This window comes from Sander vitreus, chromosome 13, assembly GCF_031162955.1.
Source record: "Sander vitreus isolate 19-12246 chromosome 13, sanVit1, whole genome shotgun sequence".
In the NCBI taxonomy this organism is placed as follows: Eukaryota; Metazoa; Chordata; class Actinopteri; order Perciformes; family Percidae; genus Sander; species Sander vitreus.
Window position 1 is genome coordinate 22,406,096 of NC_135867.1, and position 25,627 is coordinate 22,431,722.

General features: G+C 38.5%; 1 protein-coding gene across 7 annotated transcripts in view; it reads left to right on the forward strand.

The window, feature by feature from the left end:
- The first annotated feature begins 364 nt into the window (after positions 1-364).
- ncor1 (nuclear receptor corepressor 1) overlaps positions 365-25,627 on the forward strand; it is a 55,885-nt gene continuing 30,622 nt past the window's right edge. For 3 of the 7 annotated variants that reach the window (XM_078265684.1, XM_078265687.1, XM_078265688.1), the window contains exons 1-14: positions 365-658; positions 4,218-4,400; positions 7,132-7,226; positions 7,409-7,616; positions 8,706-8,888; positions 10,803-10,916; positions 12,596-12,652; positions 12,808-12,860; positions 13,657-13,723; positions 15,605-15,777; positions 16,396-16,486; positions 16,647-16,825; positions 16,972-17,026; positions 17,513-17,614. In XM_078265684.1, coding sequence (XP_078121810.1) covers positions 4,290-4,400; positions 7,132-7,226; positions 7,409-7,616; positions 8,706-8,888; positions 10,803-10,916; positions 12,596-12,652; positions 12,808-12,860; positions 13,657-13,723; positions 15,605-15,777; positions 16,396-16,486; positions 16,647-16,825; positions 16,972-17,026; positions 17,513-17,614 — 1,488 coding nt within the window. In that variant the 5' untranslated portion in view covers positions 365-658; positions 4,218-4,289. Of the gene's footprint in view, positions 659-4,217; positions 4,401-7,131; positions 7,227-7,408; positions 7,617-8,705; positions 8,889-10,802; positions 10,917-12,595; positions 12,653-12,807; positions 12,861-13,656; positions 13,724-15,604; positions 15,778-16,395; positions 16,487-16,646; positions 16,826-16,971; positions 17,027-17,512; positions 17,615-21,549; positions 21,642-25,627 lie in introns of those variants that run through there. The other 4 variants (XM_078265686.1, XM_078265685.1, XM_078265690.1 and 1 more) reach the window with 4 other exon arrangements.

Below are 25,627 nucleotides of genomic sequence, written 5' to 3' on the forward strand. Positions count from 1 at the left end.
GTTAACCCGTCTTTTAAAAACTACAATAAGTATCATTATTAAGTTCAACAAAGCAATAGCTGCCTACTTTTAACCTCACAATAGTGTCTTTTACTCACTTGGATTCACTGTCGCTTTCTCAGTTCATACGAGTTTAAATCAACTTCGTAGGAGAACAAATACATTAATATGATACCGAATAAATTGCTGACGTATTTTAATAAAGAGGACCTTGAAAATGTAGAAGAAAGTTTTACAAATCAAGCAAAATTGGTGTTTCTGAAAAGTGAAAATTACAAACACCAGGATCGTTACCGTGTTTGAGGGGAAGATATAGCTGTCACACCGCATTATCCTTACAGGTGAATACAAACACACATTTCAAATGTTGCGTATTCATCTGAACGGTAACATACGACCGATTACTTTCTAAATCTGTACATTGTAGTTTTGTGTATTGTACATACACATGTATTGTCGAATGTCAGCACCCAGTGGATTCAACCAAGTAGGGACACTTTATTTTACCCTGTCAGGACATCGACCGACAAATGCGGCGCAGCCTTCGATCTGCCCAGTCGTCCACAGCTCATAACCCGCGGATTTACAATCAACAATTGACACATATTTCTGCCCAGGGATACCTTTCTTTTCCCTTGGTATATTTTCTAAATATGAGGTGAGTACAAATCGAGAATACGCAGCAAAGCAACATGTCTAATTAGTACGCAATTTAAGCCCCCGGTCTACGATGAAAATCTGCCTTGCAAGATGGCGACGTGGTTGAGAATTCAAAGGTGAAATACAGGCTAAGTTAGCTAGCTAGCAACAACAACAACAACATCTTAAGCGTTGTGTTACTACCCTGTAAGTAGTAAGTAGCATATACTTTTAAGGTGACGTGTATTGTGCGTGTTTTTGTGCATTTGCGGAAAAAGCTCTCTGTTGTGGAAATATACCCATCCCCCAAGATAAGCTACAAATCCAATTGCGTTTATATGACAGTATGTTGTTAAAGGACAACAATAACAATACAGAGCAGCAGTATTTCGCACTGCCAGGCCGTGTATGAAGCCATGACGTTCACCATGGCTGCTAGGTATGCATGGAAATCATCAGACCCCATTGCAAATGCTTTCTAAAATTACTGTACTAAGCACTTAAACGTGAAACATGGAAAGCTAAGTCATTTGTATTACCTGACACTCGCCTTTACTCTCAAAATGACTTAAACTACTTTAGAAAATGCTATTTTAAAACGGGGGAAATTGAAATGATAGAGGTAGGGGAACACCCAGGAGCGAATACTGTAGCCAAAAATCTTTGATGATTACCATCATGGATTTCTTCGCGAGTTATAAAAGCAGGGATAAAACTAAGAAACAATGTATGGATAGTCAGGTCACTTACCAGAACTGCAACAGCTGATTCTGATGGTAAACATATTAATATTATCCTGCTTGATCAGTTGCTTTACATAATAAAATGATTCAGGGATTTGATGTCCTGCTAAACAGCTGTGACACAGGTGGGAGCACAGAGGAACAAATGATGTGTTTGTAAAGGAGACCTCACTTGATGTATGACACAATCATCCCTTGCAGCATCAGTGCAACAGTTTTAGTTTTTATTAATTTTCAGCCATACTGGTAAATATTTTTTATATTAAATCATTTTTAATTCATTATCGTTAAAGTTGTCAATTTCAGTGGATTGGCCAGTTATTGTTTTGGTATATCAACTCAAATCAGGCTAGAAGAAATTATGTAGGAATAAATTGAATCAAGTTTAGAGAAAAACAGAACAGTAAAAGTAAAGCATAAAACGTAACCAGCCTTGCTACTGCTCGTATGTCATTTAAAAAAGGAAAGGGTAAAAAAAACAAAAAACATTATTTTTTTTATACAAGTCAAGACACTGAAAGTGGATCTCGAATTATGGCACCCACCAAACTATGTGGCATGCGGACTGAAATAAAATAACAGCTTCCCACCCTGGTTATGCTGGCAATGGTTGTAGCTTTACCATCCCTGAATTTAGCATCATTATGACTTGGCGTGGTGGCCATGCTGTAAATCTTGCAGACTAGGAACAAAAATGCTAGAGCCAGCAGCAAACAGATTCATATGTTTCATCCCTATGAAGAAGGAAGAAACTTTTTCTGTGTTTGGTAGCATGATGTTGTTGTTTTTTTACACTAAATAATAATAATAATAATTATAATCAGTAGTGCTGCACAATATATCGTTTTTTATCGTCATCGCAATATCAACTGGGGCAACAAACACATCGCGAAAGACTCTCCGAGATTTTTTTGAGTTAGTTGAAAGAAAATATGAGTAGGAAACTGTGCTTTAAAATGTGTCGTTCTTTTTTTAGTGGTGCCTTTTATATTCAGTTCAAAGTTTAATTGGTTCAATAAAAGAAAGTTGGGAATTATTTTCTTATATTTGTTTCATATCCAACAAGCAATTTGTTGTATTTCAGCAGAATACTGAAAGCAGCAGAAGTGAGTTCTTTAATATCTGTTTATCGCAAGTCATTTTACTGTGACACTCAACAATGTTATCGCATATTTTCCTCATGTAGTGCAGCCCTAATAATCAGACCAAGCACAAAATCTATGTGATTGTTCAGTTGAAAAATGCTGTGTGGAAATGCTTCCTGACTCAGTCCTGTTCTTTGTGCATTGCTTAATTGCTCCTGGCCAACATGACTTTGTGTAGCTAAAATAAACTTGATCGTTTCCATTCAACTAACATGTGTGTTTAAATGCAAGTGGAGGATTGCTTTGTTAATCTTGGATAATATCAGATAACAATAGGATGGTATTCAGAAGAAGTAATAGCAACATGACCTGAGTGGAAAGTTGGATCATCTGCTCATATAATTGATGGCTATAATCATGATGTCGTGTAAGTTTAGAGACTGCACCTTTCTTTTACCACAGCTGCACAGCAGAAGTTAATTAACATCTGAGGATTGTTCCTATCTATCATATAAATGACACACCCTGTCAGTCCCTTTTTAATAAACAACAGATTGTACAAGAAATTGCATGACAAATATAAAATAATGATATGTCTAACCCTAACCCAACCTTGTGATTAAAGGAGGACCTGTGCTACCTTCTGAGCCACAGCCACCCCAAATAATGTAACTAAACTTGTATCTTTAAAATACTAATGGTTGGGGATTCTTTAACGACCGCTACATGTTCCTTTTGAAAACCATAATCTTTTTTCATAAGAATATTTATATCATTATCGTATACGTTGTTCTCAACATAAGTGATTATTTCAATATATCTGTTAAATTCCTACTGGCAATGTTTTTGCTGATATGTTTATACTGAATGTATCTGCACTGAACATATTTTGTTTTTGTTTCCAACAATACCCACTGTCTTAGCATGATTAAGGCATGATTGGGTTCAGGCAACTCAAACTACTGAGTTAAGGTTGGGGAAGATCTGAATGTTTGATGGATGGAGGGAATTTAACTGAATAAGTCTGTGTTTTTGTCGGTTTGAGCGTACAGTGCAGCTCCACATATATATATTTTTTAGACAGGTGTAAAGAACACATAAATCGAGGCCGATAACAAATTCATCAGTAAAATCAAGTTAACCCAGCTCCACAGCCCAAAGTTTTATATGTACCAGTTGTATCAAGATCATCCTTCCACTTTCCATATCCACTTTTGATTTAGATCACCGCCCCTGCAAGGTAAAGTAAGAGCTAAGAGTAGTGTATTTTGGATTTGATTCTAACCTGTCAACAAGAGGTGACATCAACATGGCAGTGCTTTAGGCCTATACCCACCTGCAATGAAATTATTTGAGAAAAGGGATTCTGGACCGCAATGACTTTATTGGTCAAATAAGGTTAGTGTTTTATACTATCATTTAAGATTTGTGGCGCTCCCTCTTGTTGTTTCTAGTCTTGATGTAGTGCATACTAACTTGATACCACACACTACGCTGAATAGACCTCACATCATAGCTTATCTCCAGTTCTACGCTCTCCGTCTCATGCTGCAGTAGCAATGCTGTATTTCTTTGGCAATACTATCCAATATTGTCGATTTGACATAGTATGATTTAATCTTAGTAGGCTGATTCTCTTTCTTAGATTGTTCCTCATGCAGAAAGATATTTAAGAGGCTTTGATGTATTCATCTCAATGTCTAAAATGTGACTTTAAAAAAAAACAACCTATGTTTCTGTCTTGGTGCAGGTGGTTTGTGTATCCAAACATGGTGTAGCTGAAATCTCTGAAGCAGCAGCATCTCGCTAGCACTGAGCCAGGATGTCCAGTAGCTCGGGCTACCCGCCCAGCCAGGGCAGCTTCAGCAGTGAGCAGAGCCGGTACCCACCACATTCTGTCCAGTACACCTTCACCGGCACACGCCACCAACAGGTAAAACCTTCCTTCTGCATTGTTGTACTTGAGCTAACAGTCGTGTTTGTCTTCGTCATAATTAGGCCAGCACTCTCAACACTGTAGGCTTTTACATGTTGACTTTACTCTCAGGCTTTGGAGGTTGATATGTAAATCCACTGCAATAAAAAAAAGTAGTGACAAACGGCTTCATCTTGGATCCTGAAATCTGCATTGAGATTTTTCTGCTATTGAGTCTAGTATTTGACATGAGAATATAAGTTATCAAAACTATTTTACTGTTTTGATTTTTCAGCTTACACAGTTACTAAATACAATGAAAGATGTCTTCTTAGAGCTACATTTTACTGTAGTTCTCTAACCATTACTGGCTTAGGATTTAATTCAAGGTAATATGTTGTCATTGTTGTGTAGGAACCCATCCTGACGAAAGATTCAAGCCAGATTTTCTAATAAAAATATTTATTATTACGGGCAATTATTGATGATTGCTCGGATGAAGAGTTTGTTACAGTGAAGTGCAATTACAAAATGTGAAGCTAATGGGACTAACGGCAGTTTATCTGTGAACATGTGTGGCAGTCACTGCAAAAGTTCAGAGATATTTGTTAAACAAAGGCTTTGGGCTGCACCCTAAAGGTATTGGCTGTTAATCTGACTAGGTAACCTGTGTCGCGCTGACCTCTTCACGACTGATTTGCAGCTACACACACGGTCGGAGGTGGCGACTCCGCCTAGCTCGCCAGGTTTGGTGAGGCTTCAGCCTAAGGGCCCTCGATTGCTCAAACTTAACTGCAGCAGCGACAGCATATTCCATCGACAACCTTGTGAAATGCAGCTGATTGATTTTGACATATAGCTGGTTCACACTACACCACGATTCTCCCCGAGAGTTTGCAACTTTATACAAGATCGCCAATGCCTCACAACTTTTTTTCCAACTGCAACTCAGAGCGGTGGGCATTCGCACACTTTCACCACTGTCGGTGGTCTTCGCTCAAACACTGTTCTCATAGGGAATGAATTGAACCGCTCCGCTTAACGCAGGTTAACCCTTTTAAACACAAAGTCAACCCTGGTATAACCCTGGTTGAGCCCAACAAAGTTGTTGTTGCACCTAGAGGACACAGCTTATAAATAGTAAAGACATGTGACTACAGCCATTTTTTTTCACCCATTTTCTTTTCTTATTCTTGGTTTAATCGCTGCAAAACAGATCTCAAAAACAGGAGAGGAACTCTGTACATCACATAGTATGGGATGTCACGGCCAGTGTGATATCCTATACTATAGGTGTTGTACCGAGTGAATTGACTGAAAATGAACCACAACAACTTTAAGACTCCTGATTACAAGACAGCAAGTTGTGTAGTGTAAACAGTACAGCCATCATATGACTTTGAAAGTCGTTTAGTTTGAACTTGGCATTACTTGCTGTCGTGGCATTATTATTAGTGTTAATAGTTTTTATTGATTCTGGTTTATTAATATTTCAACTCTAATAAGACAGTCATTTCATGTGAAGAAAGATATTTCACTTTCAATTAGTACAAAGTAGTACGATATTAGTATAAAGTTTGTATAGTATTTAGTTGTGGTTCACTTTCCAGTTGTGCATTTTCATTTGGCTGTTGTGAATATTGGATAATGTTTGTTAGCCATTTTGGATGACATACTTAGAAGCTTACTTTCACAGAAAAATGTCAGAGGTTCATTTCTGGGCATTTGATTGTTTACTTAAATCTGGGACAAAACTGGAGTTATGAAATGTTTCCTGTAACTGCATTTGCTTGTTCAGGTTTGTTTGGTCACACTGTGCTGATAGCATTGATGTGTTCTTTACCCAGTAGCTTTTTTTTAAAAGGATTTGGAGTATTTTAATCAATTTGCTTGACATCAGCAAAATTCATATTAGATTGCCATATAGGAGTAGTGCTGCTGCTTTCATTAATTTCACTGTTCTCTGACTGATTAGATGTTTGAAAGAGGAACAAAGTCTTGCCCCACAGCCGAGCCAGCCTTTTGTTCCACGGTGTACTATTACGTATATTTATTTCTTTTATCTATCTGGTAAGCTCAGCCTTGATATTGTGGTATTCTGTTATTTTTCTAAGCTACATGGGCATCTCTTCTTGATAGAGTTTAAGTTTATTAGCAAAGATATCAAGTGAACGTACAGCAGAATTTGCAGTTTTGTGCACCGTATCGGAAAGTTGTCGCAGGAAAAGTTAACACTTTCCGGCGCGTTCATGATGTCAAACGTGACAACAACAAACAACCAAGGTCCCCAGCTGGACTTTAACTGGGGACATAGCAATTAAATGGTGAGTGCCTAAATTCCTAGGCCACCGGGACGCCCCCTTAGACAGCTTTTAACAGCGATCATACCCCGATACGTGATCAGTGCAGTTACTTGTGCAAGTTGAGAGAAAAAACACTTGACGTCAAAATAATGCTTCAGGCCACAGTTACTTGTGCAAAGCTTAGGTGTAGACAGTTATAATTGATTAAAACTGAAGCATATCTGTTGCATATGATGGATGTGTTGCCCTGTATAGACAGGACTGTCTGTAAGTACGATTTGATCGCTGCATCTGTAAAGTGCTTTGTTATAGCTTTGCAGGAACTCTTCTTTGGTTAGCTGACCTGTCCATTGCTTTACACCCAGAGCCACCCCTCTTTCATACTGTTGTGAGCTTGATCAGATTGCTTTATAAATTAGTTTTTGGTGTGTACCTCTTGCCTTCAGGATTTCGCCATCCCAGACTATCGAAATCACATGCAAGATCCACAGGGTCGGAGAAGACCATCTTTACTGTCTGAATTCCACCCTGGAACTGAAAGGTAAGGCTTCACTTTAAATTCTTTTAATATTAGGGTGCGCATTGTAGAATAGTTTTTTCTTTTTGCACTCACTCAGGGATACCATGGATGTCCCCAGATTACTGTTTGGGAATCATACATCTAGACAACTAGATGTAGCTTTTGATACATCTGTAAATTTCTTGTTTACTTCTTTTTTTTAGGCCTCCAGAGAGACGCCATGGTTACGAACAGCAGTTTCACTCCATCTCATCCCAGTCTGAGCATGAGGCTTTGGATTCTAAACGCCCTCGCATGGAGACTGTTGCTGAGGCCCACATCACCCGCACGCCTGCCACTGCTGGGGGTATTGTCCTGCCCATAAACCATACAGTACAGGACAGTCTAAGAGCCACTGTGGAGGTAAAAAAGGTGGGCCCTGTTCCTCTTCACATACTTTGGCAAACCAAGTTGGGTTTTTGTCCTTGTAGAGACAAACTGAGTTACTAAAGCCGTTTTCACATATGAACTCCGGACTATGTCCGAGGAATTAGGTCCCGACATAGTCTGGAGTTTCCCTTTCACACATACAGCACACAACAGGAGATTGTCCATGTCAGATGTGTTCTCACTTACTGGAAAAAACTCTGTTTGGTTTCAGCGAGGGGCGGAGCTGGGTAGAGCGGATTAAAACCGTATCATGGAGCCGGTTCATAATTTGGCCATAAAACCAAGTCTCTTGCCATTCCTTAAACCGTAACTTTAAATCTTCGGCAACAGCCTTCACAAGTTTACCTGGAAGTACCAAAGTCTGTTTCTCTCTGCTGTTGTTTTTCACATAGAGCCTAACGTTGGCTATAATAGTTGATATTAGCTGACATAAGCTAACATTAGCGCTTGTTACAGCGGAACTCTGCAAAACGTCATTTCTATGTGAAAAAACGACAACGGCCGAGAAAAACAGACTTAACTAAACATACTAGCTGTTTGGGAGTTCCAGTTGAACTCATTATGATGCCATATTGTAGCTGTGTGGTGATACCAGGCATTGGATACAATGGGCTGTGGGTCCAAAAGACTGACTTTTGCTGCAGATTACATTCACGCTCTCCTTCCCCCTCTCCCCTCAAACCTCTCCACTCTACACCAAAACAGTGACCGAAAGTAAAAAAAGTGGCATGACACGTGTCCCTAACCCAGGTGTTATCCATATCCTGAAATAGGCCTATATGTTATAAAGGAGTACATAAGATTAATTGTTTTGTTTTATTGTTTAATCGTGGAATTCACTGATATTGGTGTCGACTTCTAAATGTCTGGTAGTGTGACATCCCTAGTCAGTATGTGTTTGTGTATACTATTAGAAATAGATACAGTCACAATAAAAAGGTAGGACCTTTTTAGACACAGTTTGAATTTTGAAGTTTGCAGAATATGACTGGATAGAATCATTCGCTTTTGTACAGTTTGAGCTGTAGTTTTTTGACACACTCAATGAACCTTTTTTTTTTTTTTTGCCAGGAATCTCAGTTTTCTGTCAAAGTGGAGTCCCCGTCCTCAGTAGGACCTCCACTACACTTGGGTGATGAGCAGGATGCCTCTCCTTCCAAACTATCCAAGGAGGAACTGATCCAGAGTATGGACCGAGTAGACCGAGAGATTGCTAAAGTGGAGCAGCAGATCTTCAAGCTGAAGAAAAAGCAGGTTGGTTACCGAGTAGTCTCCGAACAAGCATCAAACGCAATGGATGTTGTGTTTGGAAAACTTGACACAAGTAATGATTTCACTTGCCATTTTGATCAAGCAAGCAGTCACCCATGATAGACTGAAGTGACGAGTTGAAGTGATATGTTAAACCTCAAATGGCTTGTTGCTTTTATAAACTGATTTGTAATTATAAACCACCAAGTGAAAGTTGTTTTATATTTAGTATAATAATTAAATTTTGTAAAAGAACAGTATTGACAGTGACTGTACCTCAAAGGGATTTTACTTACACTGCCATTGTTGTATTCAGGACTGGAGTGATTTTTTTTTTTTTTTGTAAAAAAAATGTATTGTTTATTCAGCAGCTGTTCAAGTTATCAATCCAGATACAATTTAAATAGAAATATTGGTAAATTGACATAGACACTCAGAAGTGAAGCATCCGGTTGGTGTGACAAATGTATCAAGTTGTTGTCAGATTTGTTTTTGTAGCTTTCTTTGATAGTTTTGGACCTTGAAACGTTGTGCTATCTGGTGTTAATGTTAACAGGCTCCACTCAGTGTTTATGAGGATGCTCCTACTAAGCCCTGAAGGCTAGCTCATCTTCTCAGTGAGGAGTTCTAATCAGAACTAGGGATGTAACGATGCATCTTGAGTGGCTTAAAAAATGATTTAAATGTGTAAAGATTACAACTGGTTGAGATAAAAAAAAAAAAAAATCACGATGCAATTTTTAAACAGTCCACGCTATGACGCTAGCTAACATTACACAGCAGGTAACGTTAGCCTGCTGTTAGCTAGTACTGTTAGCTGGCTTAAACATGGTTAAAATCCTGACAGCTAAACGGTGTAAAGTGTGACTATATTTCACTGGAAAGGTTTCCAGCACCGGGACGTACAAAAGTCTGCAGCTAAAGACACAGAGGAGACTAGCTGGACTTTGAGACAGCATGGACACTACCGCTGTAAACAACAGAGACGGGACTGGTGTTGCGTTTAAGTACGGCTCTGTAAGCTTGTGTTGCGTTCATTGTTGCTGTAAAATACCCTTTTACCATCTAGTGTTTCTTCTTTTTGTCTTTAACAGCAAATGACTGGAAATAAAAGTTATATGTTATTATTTTTACATTTTAAATAAATCATTCAAATTTAACCATATGGCCTTATCAATAAACAAGCCTTTCTTTAATCTTGAATTTATTTAAATTTTTGCGATTTAAGATAAAATACTATTTCAGTTGCACTTTTGATAATAGGACACATCTGCTGTTTTGCACAGTTTATATAAATAAAGGAATATTTTCAGTCATTTCATTCTGTTAAAGAAATTGTGAGAAAATCGTATCGTGAACTTAAAGTTGTGAATCCCATCGAATCGTGAGTTGTTTTGTTACATCCCTAATCTGAACACAGCTCTATTTTGCACTTTGTCTGCATCAGAAGTGTTTAAAAGCAATTAATCTGTAGCTCTAGAAATTTAGTAGGTGCTGAACTACATTTCTAGAGCTACAGGCCTTTTTTCATCAGACAATTTTCCTATGTGAATTGGCTTGTTTTTCTAGTTTGTGGCCGTTTTTTTCCTGCTATCTTTTTTGGTATTCCTTCTCATTAGATAGGAATGTAAGATGAGCTTTGCTGGGAGAGACTATATATCAGTCTGCATTTTCCCAAGATTTTTCAGGGATTTATTTGTTTATTTAAGGTATTTCAGGAACTCCTAGTCTTGTCTCTGTAACCTGGTAGTTTACATAACTTTTAACTGTAAACATTGACCTACCAAACACTCACCAGTTCAAACCTTCAGTTCTGTTAAAAGAGGCTCCCCTTTTTTAGGGTTATTATTTTGTATTGTGTATTTTGTGTGTTTTGTCTGTGTGCTTTTGGTCAAAATGTTTTGTGTTGTCTCTTAGCAACAACTGGAGGAGGAAGCAGCAAAGCCAGTGGAGCCAGAAAAGCCAGTGACCCCTCCCCCAGTGGAGCACAAGCATCGCAGCATAGTCCAGATCATCTACGATGAGAACAGGGTTAGTCATCTGCTGAAAACAGCGACAATAAGCAATAGTTCTCCTTGGTCATTTTGTTTGTCTTCTAAACAATTGCAGCTATTATTTTATCTATCATCTCTGTGCATCCTCAAAGCTGGAAGAAGCTTATTTTTTTCCCCACCAGCCAGACTTAACCAGCTAAAAATTTGTGGAGCCGCACTAAGCTGACAACACACAATCCCGCTATTTCCTTACAGCAGGAGATAACCATGGCGACAACGGCCAACTAGTTACAGTCTCCACCTTCAAGCCGAGCCATTTTGCGCGAAACTAATGGCTGAACATGTGTTTTTTTAGTCCGTCTGTGTTCAGCTCTCAGTGCTTTTGTTGATTTTAACTGAATTATTGTGGTTTATAGTTTACTTTTACTGTTATGCCACCTTCATACTATTTTAACACTGCTCAGATATAGCTGAAAGTGAAATTACTGCTGATGCAAACTGAACATTTCCTTACATTTAAGTTATCTGCTGGCAAACCAGCGGGATGCTTTTATTGTGGAGCAGCTACAGGAAATGCAAGAATTAACAGAATGTCTCTTGTAGTGCTATGCTTCAATAAAAAGTGGTGTACATGACAAGATTTGGCTTGGATGCTCACGGTTTTGAGTATGCCCACCCATGTCAAAATAGAGCATTTGGCATAGCGATGTTTTCATTTTCAGAAATAATATTCAATTTGTTGGAATGTATTGTGGTTTATGCATTTTTGATGTTTTGCAGTTGTGTTAGAAAGTAGCCATGTTTTTCCTAATTTCTTTTTGTTTAACTTTTTCAAAATGAAGAATACATTAAACTAAAAGTGGAGCACAGAGGAAGGCCTCATCTGTATTTCAGCTGAACAATAGAGGAATGAGTGAGTGTGTGTATGGAGGTCACTATAGTTCATGTCTTTCAGACAGTGTTGTGCTAGGAGAGCGCTGAGACATGCTTTCCTTCTCAGTCAGCCATTAACTCTTTAGGCTGCAAAGCTGCTCCAGCTCCGTGCACAGCATTTAGTCTGGCAGCTGTGGTTGTTTGTTTCAATCTGTAGATGTGGGCTTATGAAAAGGGGAAAGGGAGTTATTCAGAATCGTTCTGACGATCTTGAATAAGATCACACTCCTCACTGATCCAGAAAAAACTCTCCTAACCTACTTCATTAATTATGCTGCAGCAGGAACATTATATTTTTATTTTATTTTTTCTTGCCTTTCAGGCAGGTTCAGCTGCTCACTTTTAAATGTATCAATTGCAGAAGCTCATACTTCAAGAACAAATTAATCTAAAAATAATCAAGCAGGCAACCATTTTTCTCTACTCAGGTCTTAAGGTTATTATCTAAGTTTATTTTGAGTTAATGCTTTTCCTGAATCCTTTATTTATATGTTACAGATACCCTTGATCAGTAACTTAATTGGAAAATATGAATTGCTGTAAAAATGGTAAAATGTTTTAACAAATGTGATTTAATTGAAGCTTCCGTTTATGCTGTAGCCTCATAAACTGTCTCATAAATATTGTATTTCTCTGAGTATAACCCACATATAATGTTGATTATCAGATGGAAAGTTTTTCCAGGTGAATTGTTTAGTTTTTCAATATGCTCAAATTTCAGTTTCTTTTTACTTTTTGTAAACCTTGTAATTATTAAGATAAGATCCCTTGTTGTCTTTCTAGAAAAAAGCTGAAGAGGCCCATAAAATACTGGAAGGTCTTGGTCCTAAGGTTGAGCTGGTATGTTATTTAATGGTTAATAATAATTTTTTGTTGTTGCATGAGCTTTAAGGAAGAGGTCATGCTTAGATCAGTAGCAAGTTAGATATCACTGCTTGCCTAATAGCTAATGATTTATCAACTGCCTGCCCCTGGTCTGCTTTTTCCCTTCTTAGCCGCTCTACAATCAGCCATCAGACACAAAGGTGTACCATGACAACATCAAGACGTGAGTATCTACATTCCTTCTATAGATTAATTTCATGAACATCTGTCAGCCTAAAAAAGTGCAAGAACATTGCAGCAGACATGATGCTTATCACACTAACAGGACAGGTCTCATCTCACCTGACAGAAGTGTTGGATGTAATGTGACCTCAACAAGACAAACCCAGCTGATCATTCTGTCTAATGTGTTATTGTTGTATTGTATTGTTGAGTCACTTGTTTGACTTGCCCTATTGACAGCAAGGAGAGTGATTGAGAAAGGAAGTGAAAGAACATATTAGGCATTAGGTGTGTTTAAAGTAGGGTTGTGTTTGGGGTTGAAGGCCAGGCAGTCTAGGATAAAACCCTTGTCAGTGTGTACCATGAGAGTAGCCCATCTCGCTCTGTGTGAATCTGCTGTACAGGCCACAGTCTCAGGGTCAGCTCTCTCACTATTCTATCCCCAGAGCCATAATCATGCGTCAACAGAAGAGTTCCTGGTATTTTGTAGCTGCAACAGTAAAAATAAACAATGATGTCCACTGTTTTTTTGGTGGTGGTGTTGGAAAATAAGTCAAGCTATATCCATCCAAAGAATTTTCTGATTTACAAAGGTACACGTGTACTAGCTGAAGGGACTACTTATCGCTTGCCTTTGTACTGGCTGGATCTTTTTTGTTGGAATAATAGGTTTCTTTTAGGGCATTACTTTTTTGTGTTAATGCAACTTTCTACGCTTTCTGGTAACTATCACAATCATTTTGCTAATGAACATAGTAATATCGTCATTTCACTGATTAAGTGTTGTTCTCTTTTAGCAACCAAGTCATGAGGAAGAAGCTAATTTTGTTTTTCAAGAGGAGGAACCACGCTCGGAAACAAAGGGTAAGTGTCCCTTTTGGGAAAGCATTGTGGAAGTTCCAGGTATTTCTTTCAGTGCTCTTGACACAACATCAGAGGCGCCACCTATTCCCTTTGTCAGTGTACAGTCACATCATACCTGACCAGACTCAGCTCACCTCAGCTGACCAGGGGAAATATTATTGAGATTGGTAAAGCTTTTGATAAGTCTGTCTGTAACGTGTCCTTTAAGTCTCTGGGTACTTAACAGAAATTCAACAAACTGCAGTTTTTTTTTGTTTTAACATTTGCATTTTTGTGTGAGTCTCACACACTTAGAGAGAGAGAGAGAGAGAGAGAGAGAGAGAGAGAGAGAGAGAGAGCACAGTTTCAATATTAGACATGTCATTTAACTGCATACTTTTGCTCTCAATCTTCTTGTCGTTTTGAAACTCAGTTCAGAAAAAAAATCCATAGTTGTTTGAATGTCCAAACAAGTTGTTAGACAGATCACCGGACCTTTAGTGAGGATTTTATATAATTCCTAAAATAAGGAACCTACTAAGTGTCTGTGTAGTGAGACATATAGAAATTGTGTGCTGCAGTTAACTAGTCTTAAGAGTTCACTGCCATCCTCTGTGAGGCTGCACTTGAGCTAAATATTAACGTTGTCAGCATGCCAACATGCTCACAGCGACAATGGTGATGTTTAGCAGTTATAGTGTTTATATATGTTTCATAATGTTTTAGCGCATTAGCATGCTCACATTTAACATTGCTAATTAGCACTAAAAAGCAAAGTACAGCTAAGAATGATGGGAATGTCATTAATTTTGTAGGTATTTGGAAAGTATTGGATAAATTCAAATTTCGACCTTATCCGACAGGATTACCAAAGTTATTACAATTCATCCAGGGGCGACTCAAACAACCAACCAAGTCGGTAGGCTTTTCTCTGGCAACCATGAATGTCTACACATATTTCAGTCTCAACCAAAGTGGTGGAACGACTGACCGACATTGCCATCAGAAATAATTCATTGATGTATTTACAGTACAGGAAATGCCTTGGTTTCCCCTGTTTGTTTTAAAGTATTGTATGGGCCAAGAACTGCTTTTACATGCAGTATAATAATAAATATTGTCACATCGAAAAACAGATCTGAGAAATAAGAAGGCCAAACGACTGTCTGTCTCTGTCTTATCAGCGATTTAAATTTCTGAATCAACCCATGTTGAAACGCAAGCTCTTTTTTGTAAAGCAATGGCTCAGTGAGTCCCACCTTTCTCTGCCTGTTCCCTGTCAGGGTCACACAGACGTTTTGGACTCTGAACAATGGCAGAGTGCACATGGCCTCATGCCAAGAGGAAGGTGAATTGTTTGTCCCTTGCTGCGGAGTGGAAACAAAGCTCTATTGTCCTCCCACTACAGGAATCTTACCAGATCTTCACCAAATATTTTAATTCTCACACTTTTGATTTAAGTTTTTGGATATAGTAAAAGTGTAAATTTAGCAGTAAAAAACATTGTTTTTGCCTTCTCTTCTGTAGAATTATAATTTACCAGATCAATTGTAAATGCATCTACATGTACAGTATGTGTGTGTGCTGATTGAAAAGTAAGCTTCTATAACAAAATTGCAATGAGCTTTCGAAAACAATTTCTAAACAGAATAGCTGCTTCAGAACAAGCTGTGTCCGGCTCAGGACACTGAATTAGGCAAAATAAAAGACGGACACACACTAAAAAAAACACAGCCAGTTCCTGAACAGCATGTTCTCTCTCAACTCTTGTGCTTCCCACTAATTGAGTTTATATTTTATTCATGTTCTCTTTAAAAGATGACCGGTCTATTTCAAAGCATAAAACAACTGTAGTGATTGATACCCACTCCTGATATAGCATTGTCCATGCTGTGTACACAGGAACAGAAAATCTGCCAGCGCTACGACCAGCTGATGGAAGCATGGGAAAAAAAGGTGGAGCGAATGGAGAACAACCCCAGACGCAAAGCCAAGGAGAGCAGAACACGAGAGTACTATGAAAGGCAGTTCCCTGAGATTCGCAAGCAGAGAGAGCAGCAGGAGCGCTTCCAGAGGTAACAGTCTTTAACGGCGACTGGTCAACATGGTGACATTACACAGATGTTTTGGTACAATATATGTTTTGCTACATTGATAATGTTGACGAGACCTGTAGCCGCACCCAGACATTAATTGTCTCCTTCATTTTTAAGATGTCTGTTCAGCTATCGCCTAAATAGAGGACACTAGGTGTTGTGCTGTGGCCTACTTTTGGCAGATACACTGTCTGTCTGAGTGCCTCTGGGAAGGGTGGGAGACTGCCGTTGATGCTTTGTGCTTTCACTGAAATCTCCCAAGTAAAGAGTTTGCTTGTCAGCACTGTTTATGCGGTGTGCTAGACCGTGATGGAGGAAGCAAGTAATAACTGGTCAGAGAGACTCTTTTATTCTTTAATAATTGGTTAATAAAATATTAACTTATTCTTTTAGTTAACGGAGCTTTGAAAGTTCCAAAAACGTCGCCTGTCGCTCATATTAATTTGACTCTATCTTTGGTTGGAAAAAAACAACCTTGGAAATTGTATTTCCTCTGATAAAGAATAAAACATAACTCCAATTATCTTTGCATAGAATACACATTTAATGTGGCATTTAAAATACTATTGTAACACACTATGTCCCTGTTATTCGCAGGGTTGGACAAAGAGGAACCGGCCTTTCTGCAACAATAGCAAGAAGCGAGCATGAGATTTCTGAAATCATAGATGGTCTTTCTGAACAGGAGGTATGTATTATCTGGAGTGGGTTTCACTTACATCATCTTGAAAACATTTAATCTACATAAGTCACAAAGGCAGTGAGCGGATTTCCATAAGCAGGTGGTTTACTGAACAAGGGAGACTGTTGGAGTAACTGTGACCACTTTCCCTAACCATGTTCCACAGAACAATGAAAAACAGATGAGACAACTGTCAGTCATCCCTCCCATGATGTACGACTCTGAACAGAGGCGAGTGAAGTTTATCAACATGAACGGCCTGTTGGATGACCCAATGAAGGTGTACAAAGCCAGGCAGTTCATGAATGTTTGGACCGAACACGAAAAGGAGATCTTTAAGGAGAAGTAAGCTGTTTTTATTTTGTTGTCTGGGTCACAATTTGTCCTGTCTGAAGTGCAGATATGGTTTATAGACCTTTAATGCCACCATGGACTTGCACAGATATATTTCTGACTTTGGCACATGAATAACGACTGGCATTACCTTCCAGGTTTATCCAACACCCCAAGAACTTTGGCCTTATTGCCTCCTATCTGGAGAGAAAGGTAAACTACTGCTTGTATTTCACATGTGCCCATTTTTGGAGTATATAGTAGGATATCATTGATAGTTTTTTGTGTGGTAAAGACCAACTCTCCCAAAGTCAGAAACGCAATACCCTATTGGGATTCAAGACCTTAATGATCCATGTGATCACTTTTTCATGGTAAAAATAAACCTTTCAATGTTGTTATTGAATCCTACAGGCTGGAGGGAGGTTTTTTGCATTGATTTTAAGACCCTTTAAAACGGCTTTTTCTGGTGTTTTTTGGTCTGTGTTTAACATAAACATGATTAAACAATATTAAAAACTCCATATACAGTAATCCTTCACCCATTGGTCGTACACATATCAACTCCCAATTTTACATCTTGATGGTGACAAACTTTGCCAGACCTATAAAAAAAAAAAGAAACAAGTAAATGCTTCAATATGCTGCCTCCAGTTTCAGTACCATGTGTTCATAATAACATGGCATTTCTTGTTTCAGTGTGTTGCTGACTGTGTCCTTTACTACTACTTGACCAAGAAGAACCACAACTACAAGACGCTGGTGAGGCGAAACTATGGAAGACGGAGAGGAAGGAACCAGGTAAGTTTGAGACTTGAATAAATATCTGTTTACAGCTGGCCATGTCTTAGAAGAATTAAAGATGAAGACGTTTAAGTTTAATTCAAATCTAACTCATGAAGAGAAATACTTCAACTGTGTCTTTGTCTTCAATCTGACCAAACTTTTTAGAGAAACATGTTTACAGGGAGTTTGCAATAGAAACAACTCTGTGGGTGTGTCTGTTTTCACATGCTGAATTGCAGCATTGTGTTTGCCTGACTTTTGCCATACCTGTTTCATTTGCCACACCTGCTTCATGTGTCCTCGTCAGACCGTGACAGCACATTTAGTGTATGACAGATACATGCCTACCGCATATATCACACATGCCCCACATTTCTCTGTGGCATTAAGTGCTAATGATTTGCCCGCTATCTTGCTGGCACTATTAATGGAGCTGAGTGAGTGAAACTGAAAGCGTAGTTGGCACTGCCCACCTTTTCTTGAAATTATAACCGGTCAGTCATGGAAAACTTGCAAAAGTCATGGAATTTCAAAATCTCTTTTTCCAAGCCTGGAAAAGTAATGGAATAAGTAAAATTCCTTAAAAGTTTTGGGGAAAAGTCATGGAATTTTGTTGTGTGTAATGAAGTTATTGTTACAGTAATAATCTCCGAGGATAACTTTCCTCGTAATGTAACATAGCGCTGAATTTATTTTCTGTAGCTGTTGACGTACCGTCTATGCGTACCGTTTTGTTTTCATGCGTTTCCGTCTCTCCCTCCATGTATGCCAGCTAGCTGAAATGAAGCATTAATAGAGTTTGAATCTGATTTGTTTGTATAAGGCCGGGCAAGTGTTTTTATTGTGCACTCTAGAGAGCCATAAAATATTATGTAATGTGTAGGCTGCATACTTATGTTGCTGCATTGTTTTTCAGACTTGCATCTAGAAATTAGTTTATAATGAAATTAATAATACACTGATGGTACATCTGTTCTATTGTCCCCCATGCTTGAAAGCCAGTGCCAGACTGATATAAGGGCTTGTAACGTTTTTATTAATTTATTTTTTTTTATTAAACAACAACGTGTAGTTTGAAGTATTTGAAGTGAATATGAACATAACCTACTATTAGAGATTTAATAAAAAGTTGCTGTTTATTTTCATACAGTGATTGACATTTGGAGTAAAATGTACCATACAGTTCTGTTTGTGTTATACGTTCTGAATGGTCATAGAATTTTTGTTTATGGATCCTTGAAAAGTCATGGAAAGGTTTTAAAATGTTGTACTTGAAAATGTGTGGGAACCCCGTTATAAGCTAACAACCTTATTGTGTCATGGCTACAGTTTGACTTGCTTGTTTGTCAATTCTCCAAAAGATACATCAGCATTATTTGTAAAATATACAATATATATATTTCAGATACAGTCAAATGTATATTAATTAGAGCATTTAATTAAAATAAATAAATAGGAGTTTCCACATTCTGGAAAACTGATGCTGTAGCTCCCAGTAAATGATCTTTTGGCAAAGTTTTCAAAATGATAGAAAGTTGAACCAAGTACAGTTTGAGATGTCCTTTATAGAGGATAAACTAGCAGCAAAATTGATTATTTTCTTCATCCAGAAAATAATTGCACATTGAGGCTTTAAAGAAAGGTGACTCCAGTTGTTCTTTATGCTTGATACTGTGATAAATACTGTACATCTTTATGGAGCCACATGCAGCAGAGATAGCAATAGGATCAAGCTCATTTTCTCCATCAAGAAAATAATTGTTAGTTACAGCTCTTTAAACTTTCAAATCCATACACACACATAGTTATGATATACTGTGTTTAGCTCCTATAGACACACATTCCGCATATATTCCAAACACAGAAGGTCCGGCCAGGGCAGGGATAACATTCAGAGCATAGGGAAACCTAGGGATTTATTCATATAGTAATAATATAATATTTGATGTAGAATAAACTGGATTCATTTTAAGACATGGCCATCTGTTTGACCCTATTGTTCTCGTTGCTGCTTGTGGCTCTATAAAGATTTATTTGCAACAGTATAGAGACAAACTGGAGCCGCCTTTTGCTTTAAAGCCTTAGTGTGATATTACTGTCAAACCTGAAATGGGAATTTTGTAGATGCTTAAGTGATGGCTATGGAGATATGTTATAAACATATTGTTGTTTTGGGCTTTATATAAATGTTGCACCAAAAGCCAGTACAAAAAGATGCACCGTCTCACAACCCTGTGTTGGCGGACATGAAATATTGATTTCACTCATTCTGATGGATCTTTTCTCCTTGCTGGGCTATTCCCTACTTCACTGATGCCACAGTCTTTGTACAGGACATTATGTCTCTGTGTTGAGTACATCTGCTGTGCAGCACAGTGGATTGGTTGTAGACTGTCTTTACATGGGAGGCGGTGGAGATCGCGAGAGTTCATGATTACGACTTGAACACAAAGATGGTTTTCATCTTTGCATCATTCATAGCATTGACCCACCAGCAGTTGAGAGAGGAATTGTCGATTTTTGAGATATAGAGTAATTATGGAAATGAATTGTGGAAAAATGTCTTTCTGTATTGGCAGCTTCTGAGATAGCTGACTGAAGAAAATGCTGTCTCAGTGCATTTGAGTTACACTGTCATTTCATATGGTGGAACATTCAACCACTGTTGTGCGTGCATTGTTACAACCTACAAACAGAGCCAGGATAACATTAAACAAATTGACTTTGTTGTTGCACATACATTTCCTTTCTTGGAAGATTATATCATCAGGTACTTGATCATGGTGGGATAATCAGAAAAGGGATTGTTGGTCCAGCACTTGTTTGACCATTCATATCTGATTTTTTTTAACGCTGATGAATGTAAGGTGGTCGATGTTTACGCAAGATCCGGTTCAGCATCTGTAGCTGAATAGTCATTGCTTCATAGTCATTAAATGTGGGGTTCTACAATATAGTTTTTACACAAATTGTAGAACGCATTTATCACATAAAAACATAATTTTCATTGTTTGTCACTTTAATTTAAAAGTGGGTGTAAGATGGTCTCTATCATCGCCTTGTTATTCAGGTCAGTTGCTAACAAATGGCTGCAGTGCTTTTTCAAAACCATCCTCTGGTCTTTGAGAATGTAGTTCACTGTGATTGTTTTTATACTCTTTGCCTTAAAGCACATCGCGATGTGGATTTCCAAGTTACTGGTGTGAATTAAGAAACGCAGTTTTGAGTGTGTAGAGTCATTAGAGAGGGAAGGAAGAGGACAGAGTAAGCAAGACAAGAGCTCTGGAATGTAGGGCGAGTGAGTGAAACAGTGAAAAAAAACCCTGAGCGAGACAGTCAGCGCTGGCAGTTTATACGCTGAGTGTGTGCTGTCGTTTTTTCGTTTTCCATTTCCTCTTTCTAGCGAGAGAGCGAGAGAGAGAGAGAGCCCCTCTGTGAAAGAGCTGAGTTGGTACAGCCCAGCCATCTGACAGGCCCAAAAACTCACCGTGCTGCTGTGAGTGCCAATCAAAGAGGAGTGCTCGACAGGGATTACCTTGAGTGACCCTGCGTAGATTAGTGCGTGCATGTGAGATGGACAATTCTTTGGGCGGCTTAAGCGGCTTGATGACACGCTTTCCCGGAATATGTGCGGCGGTGCCGTGGCCCGGCAGCCCTTCTAAGGAGCTCTGCTATGGTGGTGTTCTGCCCCTCTACTGCTACTGTTACCACTGCTATGGAAGTACTGGAGGGTAAACTCACTTTTACAACACGAGTTAGCTGTGGCTCACAGCAGACCAAAGGGGGTTTTATGACCAGCAAATGAGCTTGCAGGTATGTCACAAGCTTTGAAACCACACTCACTCAGTTTGTTTCCCTTGTTCCGCTTTTGTCGGTGTCGTATTTTCAGTTTGTTTCCCTTGTTCCGCTTTTGTCGGTGTCGTATTTTCTATTGCTCTGTTGCTTGAGCAGTTCGCTTCTCAGCCTACATATTTACTTGAGGTTTTTCTAGGACACGTGCAGACTATGTGCAATGCATTTACATGTGTATTCATGCTATGGGGTAAGGACTTTTGAGAGGAGAATACTTGGATTGTTTTTCAATGTCATATTTTATAGTATGTGAGTGTATTAGGCGTTGGACACGCTGGCAGGTTTACAACATTTCTTGAGCAAATGTACCTTAACTTTGGACGTATATGTCCCTATGTCAGCTGGATTTATTTATTTATGTACATCTGATCTAAATTAATATTTTGACTCAGCTAGTGAAAATAAAAAAAGACAATAGTAAACTCGCAGTACTCAGCCTACAACCCTCTCGGTCAGCTTGCAGCTGCATCTATAAAAAAAGTTTTCCACAGTAAAGGAACATTTGCAACAATTGTTTATTAATGCAGCTCTAGTGTTAATAGACTGTTTATAGGCCGGTCTATTTCGAACAAGCTGCAGTTCAGTGTGGCATTTTATGATCTTCTGTAATTAATATTTAACGTTTTATTATTGTGTAATATTCATCTACTTTAGAGGTGCAGTCACTCAGTGATTATGTCAGGGTTTCCCCCAGTGTATTGCAAGCCCAGTGGCCCACCGGCCCTCAGCCACTGGGAATAATCTTTTAAATGTATTTTTAAGACGTTTTTTAAACTACAATTACAGTGGGGCGGCTTGGTTAGAAACTTAGATGTAGTCATATTTTTAAATCTCCAGTTAGCTTTTAGCACTGACTTAATGTAGGGCCCTATGGAATCTGTCTTATAGCTTTTTTTCTAAATTCTCAATTTTGCAATTCCTTCCATGATTCTGTTATTACAGAAATTCTAGGGCCGTCATTCTGTGACTGGCCCTTGAAAAAAAATTAATTAAACACATCGGGATTAAAAGGTTTTCTGGGGGAAACCCTGTAGCCTATTTTATATATAACTTGATACTGTAACTTTCACATTTATTTCAGTGACCTGCAAAGGCTTCACTATGAAAACAAAGTATTTTCTTGTTGCAGTTTGTGGGTCACACAGCATAAAGTTTCAGTAATGTGGTAGTAGTGATGGAACACTGGTTCACCAGGATGCCCTTTAATTATAGTATTGTCAATGTTTACAAATTGATTTATTTATAAAGTAGACACATTGCTGAGCTCTAAAACAGACAAATATATCCAGATGAATAAAACATAACCAATAGATTAAAAGATAAATGTGCTTATCGGTTCATCAGCCATTTCATGAGAACCAAATACAAATGTGAAACAAAGAGTATGTACTAGGGAGGAGGCCAGAGCAGGAATTACAGCTTCCATTACAGTGCTGCAAAAGATCCAGTTTTACTACACAGATCCCCTAAATTAGTTTTGATGTACAAAAAAACAGGCCAAATTTAGTTGTTTAACATCAGAAGAGCAGGTCCGGAGCATGTGTTTGTGGTAAAATGCTCTTGGGCTCTCCCTCTGCTGTAAAGAAGTCTACAGAGAGATAGGTTATAATATAACCTATATATGTTAGGTTATATTATATTATGGCAAAATGTTCTTTTGAGAGCTCGATTCTTAATTGCCTGGCAATAAAGTTTTATAAAGAAATCATTGGTTTGTTGAACTGATGATGAGCAGTTTTTCCCTTGCAGAGCTCCCAGTAACCAGGGTAACTGTGGCTAAGGCTTGATATTTTTGTACCTTTCATTTTGACAGTAAGTTGTTCCACCATGATCGCTCAGAAAATAATATTACCATCAACTGGATGGTGCATTTTATCCAAAATGAATGCAAGCTGTACCATAGGTTAACTACTGCTGTTAAATGTATTTGTTTTACATTTATTTCCTGTTATTTTCCCCTTTCCTCCTTTTTATATATTCTGTTACTAGACTGTTTCAAGATACATTTATGAGTAATTGTATCAGATGATGATGGCGGCAATATCTATAATGAATTGCAATGGATAGAGAGGTCATGCATAGTAATTATTTAGATTTTTCATTTCCTGTACCTGCAGTGAAATAGCTTGAAGCGAGAGTGAGAGATTCCTCTGGTGGCCTAAGTTCTGTGGTAGGAAAGGGAAGATTGACTTGTGGCTCTGTCATTTCCTAAATCAAACAGCACTTGTGAATCAGCAAAAGAGGGGAGAAATTAAAACTCTCAAAATATTCAAGCAAGGTCAGGAAAGCGCTTCATTTAAAAACACTGAAGAACCACAGAACCACAGGGCCTCATTGACTCTTGGAGAACATCTGTGTAGAGGCTTTTTACGCAGTGTGGGAGAAGAGGCAGGAATGTCATGGCTCTCTGACCACCTCCAAAGCAAACATGAGCGCTCCCTGACCCAACCAGAACAGCATCTCAGTGAAGCACATGTATGGCGAGGTTAACTGATCAAAAACAGACTGGTCTCTGAAATTGTCAAGTGCCAAAAACATGCTTTTCAGACTACTGCAGGCAGGAAATGAGTCAAGAGTTGAAGTCCCAATCCAAGTTTGACGTGGTCCTCTCTGCATACATTAACCTGCAATCTGAGCTCTGAGTCTGTAAGGCTTTCCTTAAAGAATTTAACAGGGCAGCTGCATCATCATACTGTACTGTAGAACCATCACACCACTTGTTACTTTGAATACTCCTATGCAATTTTAGCATGTGATATTCTAAATACTGGTTAACACACTTTTGAAGTACTGTAGATAGCACCATCATATGTAGAAATTCTAGCGAGACCCCTAATCTGCATCAAAAGTAAATGCAAAAGTAGCTTGTAAGCAACAGTCTTGACAACAAAAGAGACAACAGCAATGACATCTACCATGAATCACATTTTCCAGTTTTGTCTTCAATTGATTAAAAATATATGAAGGGAGGTCTGTGTACTGAGCAATTTTCTTTCCAATACAGTAGATTTGATTTTGCTAGTCGCGTAGCTCCACTCCTAGAAGACAAAATCCCTCTGATTATTAGCTGTCTTTGGTTAGAGCTGGCGAGAGCAGCCACTAATTCAAACTGCTGTGACAGTTGCTTACTGCCTGTTTTTGTGGAGCACTTCTTTATCCGACTGACAGACCCATTCGTGTGCAGAACCACATTGTTGTAAAATAGACAGGCGGCCACAACCCTGTTTTTATTGTTGCTGTACCCCTGTCTTCCCTCTCTTCAATCTCTTTGCCTCAATCCGTCTCTTGCCTTTACCATTGAGTGAAGCACATTCCTTGGCCCCATCTGGTACCAGCATGGTATGTTTGGCTTGGCACAGCCAGACTTGTTCCAGCGCAGAGCTTTCATGAAGCAGGCAGGAGGAAGCATTTTGTGTTTACCGCGCCAGCATTGATGATAAAGAATGTTGCTCTGTCCTTAATCACTCTGTTGGACCTGTTTTTTATTTTTTTGTAATTCACATTTGAATGATGTTTTCACTCGACTCTTGTTTTCACTCTCAACCCCTACCCTTTTTAAATTTAAAATGCTAACATTATCGTCTCTTCTACATTTTTTATCTCTTGTAGTGCGGTATTACATTCATAATGAGTGTCATGGTCAAGCCCCTTTCTCTCTTCGAAGGATTTACTCCGACAAAGAACGCATACGAATTAGCCACTCCAGATTTCTTAACTTTTTAATTAAAGCAGACAGATCTATCTGCACAGAATGTATGACTAGACTGTTCATCGTATAACCTTTGGTCTTTTTTGTTATATTACATTAGTATTAAATTAGTTTTGAGGAAATTGTGCAGCTTGAAAGCAAAATAAGAATCAGATGGCAGCATACATTTCTGCCATTTACCTGACTTGGTCTGTCTGCTATCACACTGAATATTTAAGAAGACTATTCAGGCCCATCTTATGTTGTACAATTTTTTAGATGGTCCTCTGGGCTCACAGGGCCAATGCAGGCACTGCTATACCATTTGAAGACGTCTATTGCTTGATAGCATGCCGAAAAACTGGACCAGGAAGTGTGTAGTAAAGAGTAAGGTTATGACCTATGAGGCGGGTATAAAGCTTCTACTAAGTATGCAGTATATTCTGTATCATAGTAAGGTTGTATTAGACTTGTGGAAGATACATGAG